The sequence below is a fragment of the Mya arenaria genome, chromosome 4 (assembly GCF_026914265.1).
Source record: "Mya arenaria isolate MELC-2E11 chromosome 4, ASM2691426v1".
In the NCBI taxonomy this organism is placed as follows: Eukaryota; Metazoa; Mollusca; class Bivalvia; order Myida; family Myidae; genus Mya; species Mya arenaria.
This window is the reverse complement of record NC_069125.1, coordinates 42,724,263-42,738,331: the sequence shown is the minus strand read 5'-3', so window position 1 is coordinate 42,738,331 and position 14,069 is coordinate 42,724,263. Positions and strand designations below refer to the sequence as shown.

General features: G+C 39.0%; 1 protein-coding gene across 1 annotated transcript in view; it reads right to left on the bottom strand.

Moving 5' to 3' along the window:
* The window catches only part of LOC128229973 (uncharacterized), a 44,229-nt gene extending 31,211 nt beyond the window's left edge, over positions 1 to 13,018 (bottom strand). Inside the window, exon 1 of the mRNA XM_052941913.1 lies at positions 12,906 to 13,018. Coding sequence (XP_052797873.1) covers positions 12,906 to 13,016 — 111 coding nt within the window. The 5' untranslated portion in view covers positions 13,017 to 13,018. The remainder of the gene's footprint in view (positions 1 to 12,905) is intronic.
* Positions 13,019 to 14,069: the final 1,051 nt, after the last annotated feature.

Genomic DNA, 14,069 nt, shown 5'->3' with positions numbered 1-14,069 from the left:
CTGTTATTCTTGGAACAGATTTACGTGCAATCCTGAACGTTTGTACCTGTTAAAACGCGAAAAATGAAAATATTGCAATGACATAGCTGTTAGCCGAACATTGTTGAATTGAATATGTCTGTAAATGCCTTTGTGATCTTCGTGCTGATATTTTGATTTGTCAAAGAAAGTTGTTTAAATGCAATGACTCATGTTACTAAGTCTGGGTCCAATATCACGAAAGTTCTTTAAGATGATTTAGATGACATCCAGCAAAATTTAAATTATTACGAATTGGTGGAGTGAGCGTAGGGAACGCGCCCTTTTTATCATTAAGGTCATCTTACTTGCTAATAATACAACCTCATCCGCTGAAACATTGTCAACGCAAAATCTGACACAATGAGTGTGTGTCCGGGATGAGTCGTGGATTAAGCCAGTACTGAATGATTGCCTATCTGCACTTTCATTGGCTCAAAATGTAGAATAAAGATGAATAAATTTTGAAAAATGTGCTTTAAATAATTGAGGTAAGCATCAAGTTATTATCTGAAGGATTGAAGCTGATTGTGATTAATTTCGTATTAGCTTCTGTTTTCCGCTTGTGTTTGCGGCATTTTGAATTATTGTAGACGGAATGTGTCACTTTGTAGACTGTGTTTCTTGTATTGTGTTAATCGTGTTGGTTGTCTGTTTATTTACATTGTGGAGTATTTTACTTGTCTTGTGTGTCGATTGTTGATTGTCTGTTTCACTTCATACACTGTTTCATTTTTTGTTTGTCTGTTGTCGATTAACTGTTTGTATTGTAGACTGCATCTTGTCGTGTGTGTCTATTGTTGATTATCTGTTTGTTTTGTAGATGTCGCTTCTTGTCTTGTGAGTCCCTTGTTGAGTATTTGTTTGACTTCGTGGACCTCGCTCCTTGTATTGTGTGTCCCTTGTTGAGTATTTGTTTGACTTCGTGGACCTCGCTCCTTGTCTTGTGAGTCCCTTGATGAGTATTTGTTTGACTTTGTGGACCTCGCTCCTTGCCTTGTGAGTCCCTTCTTGCTTATTTGTTTGACTTTGTGGACCTCGCTGCTTGTCTTGTGAGTCCCTTCTTGCTTATTTATTTGACTTTGTGGACCTCGCTCCTTGTCTTGTGAGTCCCTTGTTGATTATTTGTTTGACTTTGTGGACCTCGCTTCTTGCCTTGTGAGTCCCTTGTTGATTATTTGTTTGACTTTGTGGACCTCGCTCCTTGCCTTGTGAGTCCCTTGATGAGTGTTTGTTTGACTTTGTGGACCTCGCTCCTTGTCTTGTGAGTCCCTTGATGAGTGTTTGTTTGACTTTGTGGACCTCGCTCCTTGTCTTGTGAGTCCCTTGTTGATTATTTGTTTGACTTTGTGGACCTCGCTTCTTGCCTTGTGAGTCCCTTGTTGATTATTTGTTTGACTTTGTGGACCTCGCTCCTTGCCTTGTGAGTCCCTTGATGAGTGTTTGTTTGACTTTGTGGACCTCGCTCCTTGTCTTGTGAGTCCCTTGATGAGTGTTTGTTTGACTTTGTGGACCTCGCTCCTTGTCTTGTGAGTCCCTTGTTGATTATTTGTTTGACTTTGTGGACCTCGCTCCTTGCCTTGTGAGTCCCTTGATGAGTGTTTGTTTGACTTTGTGGACCTCGCTCCTTGCCTTGTGAGTCCCTTGATGAGTGTTTGTTTGACTTTGTGGACCTCGCTCCTTGTCTTGTGAGTCCCTTGTTGATTATTTGTTTGACTTTGTGGACCTCGCTTCTTGTCTTGTGAGTCCCTTGTTGATTATTTGTTTGACTTTGTGGACCTTGCTTCTTGTCTTGTGAGTCCCTTGTTGATTATTTGTTTGACTTTGTGGACCTCGCTTCTTGTCTTGTGAGTCCCTTGTTGATTATTTGTTTGACTTTGTGGACCTTGCTTCTTGTCTTGTGAGTCCCTTGATGAGTATTTGTTTGACTTTGTGGACCTCGCTCCTTGTCTTGCGAGTCCCTTACTGAGTATTTGTTTGACTTTGTGGACCTCGCTCCTTGTCTTGTGAGTCCTTTACTGAGTATTTGTTTGACTTTGTGGACCTCGCTCCTTGTCTTGTGAGTCCCTTACTGAGTATTTGTTTGACTTTGTGGACCTCGCTCCTTGTCTTGTGAGTGCCTCACTGAGTATTTGTTTGACTTTGTGGACCTCGCTCCTTGTCTTGTGAGTCCCTTGTTGTGTATTTGTTTGACTTTGTGGACCTCGCTTCTTGCCTTGTGAGTCCCTTGATGAGTATCTGTTTGACTTTGTGGACCTCGCCCCTTGCCTTGTGAGTCCCTTACTGAGTATTTGTTTGACTTTGTGGACCTCGCTCCTTGCCTTGTGAGTCTCTTGATGAGTATTTGTTTGACTTTGTGGACCTCGCCCCTTGCCTTGTGAGTCCCTTACTGAGTATTTGTTTGACTTTGTGGACCTCGCCCCTTGCCTTGTGAGTCCCTTGATGAGTATTTGTTTGACTTTGTGGACCTCGCTCCTTGCCTTGTGAGTCCCTTGATGAGTATTTGTTTGACTTTGTGGACCTCGCTCCTTGTCTTGTGAGTCCCTTGTTGATTATTTGTTTGACTTTGTGGACCTCGCTCCTTGTCTTGTGAGTCCCTTGTTGATTATTTGTTTGACTTTGTGGACCTCGCTCCTTGCCTTGTGAGTGCCTAGTTGATTATTTGTTTGACTTTGTGGACCTCGCTCCTTGTCTTGTGAGTCCCTTACTGAGTATTTGTTTGACTTTGTGGACCTCGCTCCTTGTCTTGTGAGTGCCTCACTGAGTATTTGTTTGACTTTGTGGACCTCGCCCCTTGCCTTGTGAGTCCCTTACTGAGTATTTGTTTGACTTTGTGGACCTCGCCCCTTGCCTTGTGAGTCCCTTGATGAGTATTTGTTTGACTTTGTGGACCTCGCCCCTTGCCTTGTGAGTCCCTTGATGAGTGTCTGTTTGACTTTGTGGACCTCGCCCCTTGCCTTGTGAGTCCCTTCTTGCTTATTTGTTTGACTTTGTGGACCTCGCCCCTTGTCTTGTGAGTCCCTTGTTGAGTATTTGTTTGACTTTGTGGACCTCGCTTCTTGTCTTGTGAGTCCCTTGTTGATTATTTGTTTGACTTAGTGGACCTCGCTCCTTGTCTTGTGAGTCCCTTGTTGATTATTTGTTTGACTTTGTGGACCTCGCTCCTTGTCTTGTGAGTCCCTTGTTGATTATTTGTTTGACTTTGTGGACCTCGCTCCTTGCCTTGTGAGTCCCTTGTTGATTATTTGTTTGACTTTGTGGACCTCGCTCCTTGTCTTGTGAGTCCCTTGTTGATTATTTGTTTGACTTTGTGGACCTCGCTCCTTGCCTTGTGAGTCCCTTGTTGATTATTTGTTTGACTTTGTGGACCTCGCTCCTTGCCTTGTGAGTCCCTTGTTGATTATTTGTTTGACTTTGTGGACCTCGCTCCTTGCCTTGTGAGTCCCTTGTTGATTATTTGTTTGACTTTGTGGACCTCGCTTCTTGCCTTGTGAGTCCCTTGTTGATTATTTGTTTGACTTTGTGGACCTTGCTCCTTGTCTTGTATGTCCCTTGTTCAGTATTTGTTTGACTTTGTGGACCTCGCTCCTTGTCTTGTGAGTCCCTTGTTGAGTATTTGTTTGACTTTGTGGACCTCGCTCCTTGTCTTGTGAGTCCCTTGATGAGTATTTGATTGATTTTGTGGACCTCGCTCCTTGTCTTGTGAGTCCCTTGTTGATTATTTGTTTGACTTAGTGGACCTCGCTCCTTGTCTTGTGAGTCCCTTGATGAGTATTTGTTTGACTTTGTGGACCTCGCTCCTTGTCTTGTGAGTCCCTTGATGAGTATTTGATTGATTTTGTGGACCATGCTCCTTGTCTTGTGAGTCCCTTGTTGATTATTTGTTTGACTTTGTGGACCTCGCTTCTAGCCTTGTGAGTACCTTGTTGATTATTTGATTGACTTTGTTGACTGTGCTTATGTTGTTGTCTGGTGAACATTTTGGACTGTGTTTGTTGTTTAATGGTCTCTTTTCATTTTGTAGACTGTGCTTGTGTTCGTGTATGTCCCTTGTTGGTTGTCTATTTGACTTTGTTGATTGACTTGGTTGTTTTTTGTTTGTTGTCTTATTGACTTTGTGGACCCATAGTTTAGTTTCCATAGAGCAAATGCAACAATGTAAGCTCATACTCAAAGACCGTTTAAGCAAAAATAGGGACAAAATACACACATACGAGAGAGGGAGGGAGGGAGGGAGGGAGGGAAGGAGGGAGGGAGAGAGAGAGAGAGAGAGAGAGAGAGAGAGAGAGAGAGGGGGGGGAGGGAGAGAGAGAGGGGGGGGGGGGGGCGTTGGACAGCTCAAACACATCCAACTGTCGGTCTGGTTAAATGTGGTTAAGGCTGATTTATGTTAGGAATGTTCTGTCTATGGCTGTGGATTGAATGCATCCGTTATAATGCATGTCTTCTTCATAATTGGGATCTGGTTTTAACAAATTACCTAGTCCAATTCATTTTTTGAGTAATAACTAGTAACTGGTAGATTAATCATGATGGGAAATAAATGAGTTATATACAACCATGACAATGCGGAAATATCAGAGGTAAGTCTTAAACAAATACGATTTAGTCTAGATTTCTATATATTGGAAATGATGAGCAACTGGTCTCATTATTGGCATTGACGAGGTGTTCGAAGTCTTCTGAAAACTCAAGAGGTGCGTCGTTGATGATTTTAAAAGTCATCTAGTGTTCGTACAAAATTTGCAAAGTGCGGTATCATAATTATAAAGTATGTCAATTAGACGTCGCGTGATGCGTTTTTTTTTCTTTATTTGACTTCTTTGAAGTGTAATTTTAATTTGCAAATCTACTGAGACAGTATCATTTGAGCTGTGAATCTTCAAACGGTTATACATTAATAGTGTGTGCAGCCTGTCAGTAAGTGTTTGATCGATATTTGATATTTGCATTGAGCTAGTGCGGAAGGGTTCCGTTTTCATTTCTGGCTCGAAGCATTATGTATTATTTATATATCACTTGCTAACTCTATTTTGTACACTATTAGAATGTTGTCATACAGGGTTAATGTCGAGAACTCAAAAACTGGTATAAACCCCAGATGAACTCCTGTTTCACTGACAGTTTCGAAGCGGGTACCCCAACAACTCGTGATTACATAATTTACAAGACGAATGTTGATATTAGTCATCAAAGACGCGCCTGAATGGGTTTTATTGATTATTAATATATATATATATTGATGTTCATTCTGATTAAGTTTCATGAATATCAGACCAAACATAATGCCTCTAGTGTGTTCCAGATTGGACCTAGTCACCTAGTTTTTGACCCCATGTGACCAACTTTTACAAGCGGTCGATATTTCATCAAGGGGTACATTCTGACAAAGTTTTAATATAAAACAATCCGAATAAACACGGACATAGCCGAACTATGACGGTTTAATCAACTTTCTAGATCGTCTCCGGCATGCGTAAATTATTTAGATTGGTACCTTGCATTATCACCGATAAAATTATTGGTGTCGGGTCGATTCGGCCGATATATCATTTCGGCCTGATCCTTTTCGGCCTACTTTTATTCATTACTGTTTGTTTTAAATCGTGTGAATTACGCTTTGAACTTTCATTTTATATCAGTTAAATTTAAATTGTGTTAATTTCGTTATTGCGACTTATATTTGTTAGTAAAATCGTGTGAATTAAGCTTTGTTCTTCCATTTTATATCACTTAAATTTAAAATAGTCAATTAATGTCGTGTTACGGCACTTATATTTGTTATCAAAGGCATAATTTAAACTGTTATTCACAATATGCCCGTAAATTCTCACATGCCACAGCGTGTATATAAATCGCTTTCACAGAAAGTAAATTTCTAAGATAACGAACTCGTATGACCGGCGACCAATCAATACAAAAATCACAGAGAATAACTTTTTTAATTTCCTGTTTAAAACATTAGGCTTATTCGTTTTATATGACGTTTTGGAAGTTTTAAACGCATCAAAACCGTTATTGACGACAATTTTTAAGTTAAGTTGAATAAGAGTTGAAATCATTAACAAATCTTCTTATTTTCATAACTAAAATTTATCCGTATACACTCCCCCATTGACAATTTCAAACATGTATCCCTATAGGCGCGGCCTCCAACGTCTAATGATGCATGTGTGATCTGTCTTATTTGTATACGGTGTGCGTCTCTTATTCATCATTCAGTGTATTCAAGTCATTAACCTTGTGCCTCTTAACAGGCTCTTTGTTAAAATGTTTGGCTCCTGAGCTTTGCACTGGTTGTTTCCATTGCACGACTTCTTTAAGTTAACATTAAATATTTAAGACTTTCGCTAGAGGAAAATTTGATGTGCAAATGTTGTTTCCAATATGCATGGCAGATAATGTCAGCGTCTTGTTCGACAATATTGTGTCGGATGTAAATTTATTTAATTTAAAAGTGCATGCTCTGATGATATTGTTTTCGACCCCCACTGTCAATACCCTCTGTCTACACCCAGGTCTACACCCACTGTCTACATCCACTGTCTACCTCCACTGTCTACCTCAAATGTCTACCCCCACTGTCTTCATCCACTGTCTACCTCCACTTTCTACATCCACTGTCTACATCCACTGTCTACCTCAAATGTCTACCCCCACTGTCTACCCCCACTGTCTTCATTCACTGTCTACCTCCACTTTCTACATCAACTGACTACCCCACTGTCTATCTCCACTGTCTACCCCCACTGTCTACCCCCACTGTCTACACCCACTGTCTACACCCACTGTCTACATTCGCTGTCTACCTCCACTTGCTACCCCCACCGTCTACACCCACTATCTACCCCCACTGTCTACACCCACTGTCTACCTCCACTGTCTACCCCCACTGTCTACACCCACTGCCTACCTCCACTGTCTTCACCCACTGTCTACATCCACTGACTACCCCACTGTCTACACCCAATGTCTACCTCAACTGTAACCCCCTAAGTCTACCTCCACTGTCTACACAACTGTCTACACAACTGTCTACCCCCACTGTATACCACATTATATCCCCCACTGTATACCTCCACTTTAATCCCCACCGTATACCCCCTATTGTATCCCCCATTGTCTACCCCCACTGTCTACCTCCACTGTCTACCCCCACTGTCTATCCCCACTGTATACCCCCACTGTACACACCCACTGTATAACCCAACTGTCTACCCCCACTGTCTTCCCCCACTGTACACACACACTGTCACCCCCACTGTCTACCCCCACTGTCTACCCCCACTGTCTACACCCACTGTACACACCCACTGTTTACCCCCATTGTCTACCCCACTGCCTATCTCGACTGTCAGCCCCAACTGTCCACACCGCCTTTCAATCTTAACGTCTTTCAACTTAACTTACATCGGTTTTAGCGCTATTTTTCGTATTAACCATAATTTATTTTTTCTCTAGCGAGGTCACGACGCGTTAACTGAAATGAATGTGCTTCGTAAGCAAAATAATGAATAATAGACATTTGTCAAATGCTTTGACAAATATATACACTTACCGATTTGAATACGCAAATGTTATGTCCACAAATTAAAGGTATTTTTGTTGGTTAAGTAATAGATTATTTTTGTATAATTATTAAGAACTTCAAATATTAGAACGTAATTTTATTCTTTATACAATTTTCTTATATCGATGACACCGAATGAAATAAACAAATATCCTCTATATATCAAATAGAATGAATAAACAAAACAACGAGCACTGTATAACTTCTAAGCGAAGATATAGGTAAATGACTTGATCATGTTTACCGTATTGAAATCATATTATCCAATATCAATAAGTGTCGTCCACTTGCAGTATTCAAACCGCCTACTATGTGTGAAGTTAATATGCCAAAGGGTTCATCAGTTATCAACCTTAACTTTTACCCATTGACAATGAATCGGAAACGGATGTTCACCTACAGGGCACCATGACCTTGATCTTTGACCTCAACATCAAAAGGGTTCCTCTGCTGGCCACGACCTCCCTGACTTCCAAGTACGAGGAGGCTTGGCCCCAGCGTTCTTTATTTATTGATCGGAAAAGGATTATTAGCTCAATGTCACCATGACCTTGAACTTTGACCTAATGACGTCAAAATCAATAGGATACATCTACTGGTCATGGTCAACCAGTTTACCACGTTTGACTTTATTGAGCCCAAAAGTTATTCCATATTGATTGGAAACAGATTTTCAGCTTCAGGTCACCACGACCTTCAAATTGGACCCGCTGACTTCAAAATCTATAAGGTTTGTCCACTGATCATGACCAACCTGTGTACAACCTTCCTTACAAGTTCAAGGTCACTGGGTCTCCAGCATTTATGTCGTAATCTATGCTATGTCTAACAAAGTTAGATACTCATAATGATTTAAAAGAAAAGTTATGTTCTTGCATAAGTTATTAACTCTTCCAAATAAGAGTATAACCAATAACATGTTTGAATACTACCATCGTAAGCAAATCATAAAGTTGCAGTTCAGGTATTCACCAATAAATATGTGAGTTATGGATGCCCCGTATATGTTTGTATCATTTGAAAAGGTTTTGTGAGCAAAAAACAAAACAATAATTTAAATGTTACACTTAAAAAAATATGGCCATATTCTAGATAGCCTTGGATCCAACGACTTCGCCATATTCTAGATAGCCTTGAATCCAACGACTTGGCCAGATACTAGATAGCCTTGAATCCAACGACTTGGCCAGATACTAGATAGCTTTGAATCCAACCACTTGGCCAGATACTAGATAGCCTTGAATCCAACGACTTCGCCAGATACTAGATAGCCTTGAATCCAACGACTTCGCCAGATACTAGATAGCCTTGAATTCAACCACTTGGCCAGATACTAGATAGCCTTGAATCCAACGACTTCGCCAGATACTAGATAGCCTTGAATCCAACGACTTCGCCAGATACTAGATAGCCTTGAATCCAACGACTTCGCCAGATACTAGATAGCCTTGAATTCAACCACTTGGCCAGATACTAGATAGCCTTGAATCCAACCACTTGGCCAGATACAAGACATCCATTAACATACCAGCTTGGCTAGATACTAGCCTTGTGTGAGGTATAGAACTTGTTTGCACTGGCTCTAGTGACATGTTTGTTGTGCAGATATTGTAAGCTTTTATTTGAGTGTAACTTTCAAAGAAGTGAAACATATGAACGTACTTCACTAGTTCGATTATAGTCTAAATTTATGAAAGTCGTTGTATTTAAAGCTTATGTAATGATAGATGATACCCCAATATACAATTGAATCATTTTAATGGTTTAAAGAATGTTTATATCATAAAAGACGTCGCAATCATGATATAACATCATTATATATTTTTGCTATCGCCAAAATGTGACATGGCGTAATTAATATATAGCGTTGAAATTCAACTGGAGGAATACGTCTAGTTAACGTAATTATCAATATATTTTTTTTTTATAAAGTCAAAATAGGCAATTAAGAATCATGTATAAGCAAATGTTTTGTTATTGTTAGTATAGGTTTCATCCACCATGAAGGTTAATTACGAACTTTTTAAATACAATTTATAAGAAATCCTTTTGATGGATCGAGTTGCCAATGTATGCGAACTAGGTCATGTCCAGGTATGTTTCTATACGTCAATTGCACAACCTTCACGCACGTGGCTGCTACAAGTCAATGACACTCGAAATCGATCAGACTAACTACTTTAGTTGACATATGAAAGTTGAGAGTAGTTTTAACATATTAATTCAAAAGGAGTTTTAACGCAACATGTGTTTTATTAATATGTGTGTTTTTACTTCCCAATCCTCATCCTGTTTGTCACGTCCAATAAGCATCTAATATTGCATATGTGCTATATATTTGCCCAAATACTGTTTTAACAAAAAGTTGCACAAGTGGCTTCAGGGGGGAGGATGGGGGGGTCTTAGATCGCCCATGTTTACTTTTTATGTCAATTAAGGAGAAAAAGGTTAACAAATGCGCTCAAAATGCATCATCAGTGACAAGAAAGTGTAACGGTCCGTTGTAGGCGGCGGGTGTGTGTTCATAGTATATCATTCCGTTATAGACGGAAGTACGTTTATAGTACGTATGTTTATTTGGTTGGTAATATGCAAATTAGCAAAGCCCGGGCTCTGTGTGGATTGAGAATTTACTGTATATAAAGAGCAGCGGACCCCTTCAAGGTCGAGCATGCTTTTCTCTGTAGGGATCTGTTGGCCTTGTTTGACGTCGCACGTTACAAAAGTGATAACCTCACCCTCCAGCCCAAATTTTACACCATATAATTTTCTGAGGGAGGGGCGTAAGTTTGGTCTTTGATGTACTACGGTCAGCTATATAGGTATCAATATGGGGGTGACAGAAAATGCGAGTTACTAGTAAAAAAGACAACGAGTTGTGCGATTCACCGGATTTGGACTAGAGTTCATGTATTCAAACAACATTTTCCTGAAATAAACCAGGCTAGTTTAAAAGGAATACAGCAAATGAAAAGGGTGACAATTACCAGTAAAACATTTTAAGCAGAAGAACACACTAATTAAACTGACAATGGCGTTTTTTTATTAAATGCCTTGAATAAATACTCAGTCATCTTCATGCATTCAAAGTCATATGTGCAAAAATGATTTTTATGGTTACGTATCGTTAATGAGTTCAGCATTATATATACGAAAGCTGGGACACGAATGTCGGTTAATAGCACATGCTAGCGATTTAATTACGACCTTTTGATCCGCTTTAAATATATATGCACTCGATCTTACAGATTAATTTGCGTCTAAGGAATTCGATATTATAACAAAATTGGAAAAATATCGAGCCATGAATTTAGCATTAACATTTAAGGAACTTAATCTTTTTTGTTAACCATGAATGCTTGCATACACAAACCTTATTAACAGGTGTAATGGTTTTAACCAGTATTTATTTAGAGAAATACAACCACAGAAACCAACATGCAAGTGGAGTGTAAGATCGACCATATTTAGAAATGCAATTGCAATTTTGAATGATATATTAACAACTAAGAACAAAGCTAGTTGCTAGCTCTTAGTCTCTCTTCTACATAAAATTAACAATGTAGGTGCATAAACAGTAAGTAAACAAAAAACGTTGTGTTATTTATTATTTGTTGATAAATGGGCGTTTGTTAAAGGCATAGTGCAGGTAGATGAGAGAGTATGAGAATAAAATTTAAATTTATTCAGGGTGAAGAATCACGTGACATCAAAGGGGTTCTCACATTGGTCATCACGGGCCACAACCGATGTAAACAAACAAGTAAGTGACGTTAATTTATAAATAACCTTTTTGGACAGAAAAGATATGAAAACATATCTATGCTAATAAAAGACTATGCTATTTTCTGTTTTTACTTGTGTAAAATATTTAATACTTTCTTGTATTTTTATTAAGCAATCTTTGGCCGAAATGTCAGCGTTGCATCCTACGAAATACCGTCATCTATGCATATATATAACCAGTTTTTACTGCTATTTCCTCTTTGTAATTGTGTATCTGAATCTTCTATGAAATGCCCTGAAAATAGGGATTATAGAGACAGAAGACCTTTTCTCCTACCTCAGATAAGAAGATCCAATAATTTAACCATGCTAGAAATTCTTTTCTCCCACCTCAGATAAGTAGATCCAATAATTAATTTAACCATGCTAGATATTCTTATCTTGCCCACGGGCGAAGATAAAATGCCCGTATGGAACTCCTTTTTAACGTTCACCACATTATAATAACCTCCCTTATTGAAGACTGTCGCCAGTAGCATCAAGGAAATCTTGTCTTATGGTAATATTTAGAACGCTAATTAATTACTTCTCGCTTCAAATGTCACCATAAAACAGTTTTCACGCACCATTCCAGAAATAATGCTTCATTTTCCTTAGAACTATTTAAAAAGACCGATTTGACTATTTACATTAACTGGATCACTGCGCGCGTATCCATGACAACCACGTGCTATCTCATATCCATACGCAATTATTTTCACTAAGCACAAAAGAGTTCCAGCAAAAAATACATTTTTAATTAATTTTGTTTAACTGAGGTGGGAGAAAAAGCATCTACCATAGCCGCTCGTGTAAGATAGTTTCATCCCGACCCTCGCGCAGGGTGTTTTCCGGAAACTCGGTAAACCTCGTTTCTGCAAAACACCCTATGCTCGGGTCGAAATGAAGTCTTACACTCTCGGCCATGGAAGATACTTATAATCTTGCCCACTGGCGAAGATAAAATGCCCGTATGGAACTCCTTTTTAATGGTCGTCACATTGTAATTACCTCCCTTGTTGTCGTCTGTAGCATCATGGAAACCTAGTTTTGTGGCAATATTTAGAACGCTAATTAATTATGTCTCGCTTCAAATGTCACCATAAAACAGTTTTCACGCACCTATCAAAAAATAATGTTTCACTTTCCTTAGTTCTATTTAAATACCGATTAACAAAATCGGAACACTGCGCGCATATCCATGACAACTATGAATTATCGCATATCCATGAACGCAATTATTTTCACTAAGCACAAAAGAGTTCCAGTAAAAAAAAAACATTTTTACTTAATTTTGTTTAACTGAGGTGGGAGAAAAAGCATCTACCATAGCCGCTCGTGTCAGATAGGTTCATCCCGACCCTCGCGCAGGGTGTTTTGCGGAAACTCGGTAAACCTCGTTCCCGAAAAACACCCTACACTCGGGTCGGAATAAACCTATCTTACACTCTCGGCCATGGAAGATACTTATACTCTTATAGTATAATAAGCAACTCTTATGTATCCCTCGCCCACTCCTTATTTTCAAAAGTGAGTTCAATTAAATACTTACCTTCTGTAACAATGTAAGTAAATCCACGATGTCCAAGTATATCTGAACAACTTTGTTTTTCATTATGCACATGAGACACACCAGGACATTTAAATCTAAACAATAAAACATAAATAAATCCCATATACCTTTATATGCACAAAAAATGTATTTTCGTAATTTGAGTAAGGTTATTTGCTTTCAAAATTGAATTCCAACGCTCTGCAGTCTTAAATAATGACAACCCTTTATAATACTGTTATTCAAGTCAGTACACAGGTACGAGAACAAATAAACATTAAGATATTCACAACTGGATATCTCTGTGCGGCTAGGTCTGAAAAATAATATTTTAATGCTATATATTCTCCCTATTATAAAGTATTCAAACAATACGAATTAATGCTTAATTATTTGGGTTTTAGATTTAAGTGATAAACTAAACAGTTCCTGCGCGAAGCTTCAATCACCTACAGAACCTTCGTGTCGTTGAACCAGACTAGTAATTTAAGAGAGTTTACTTTTGGTCACATTTGCTTGACCACAAACACATACTACTAGTTAAACGCGTATGGTAGACAAAAAAACTATGTTGCTCTTTTAACCATATTAGTAGTTTAAGAGATTTTAGCTTTGTTCATATTTACTTTACCACAAAATACGAATCGACCGCGTAGTGTAGACATTTCCCTGTATAAAAACCATATTGCACTTTTAGCCATTCTAGTAATTTAAGAGAATTTACCATTGGTCATATTTACTAAACCACAAAGAAGTTACCAATTAAATTGTAGAGTAGACATGTCCCTGTATAAAAACTATATTGCACTTTTTACCATACTAATGTAACGGACCGCTGTATGCGGCGGATGTGCGGTCATAGTCTTCACTTCTATGCACTTGCTAGAAAGCTCAGCTGTCCTGTGAGGCATAGTAAGTTGGAACTTCAACAATCTTTAAAGCTCTGCTTTCCTGATGGTTGAAGTGTAACGGTCCCCTGTAGGCGGCAGAGGTCTACAGCGGCGGAGGTGCGTTCACAATTATATTCCGTATAAAACGGAAGTACGTTCATACCGGATGTAAACTTGGTTGGTAATATGCAAATTAGCAAAGCCCGGGCTATGTGAGAATAGAGAAGTTAGTGTATATAAAGACCAGTGGACCCCTTCAGGGTCGAGCATGCTT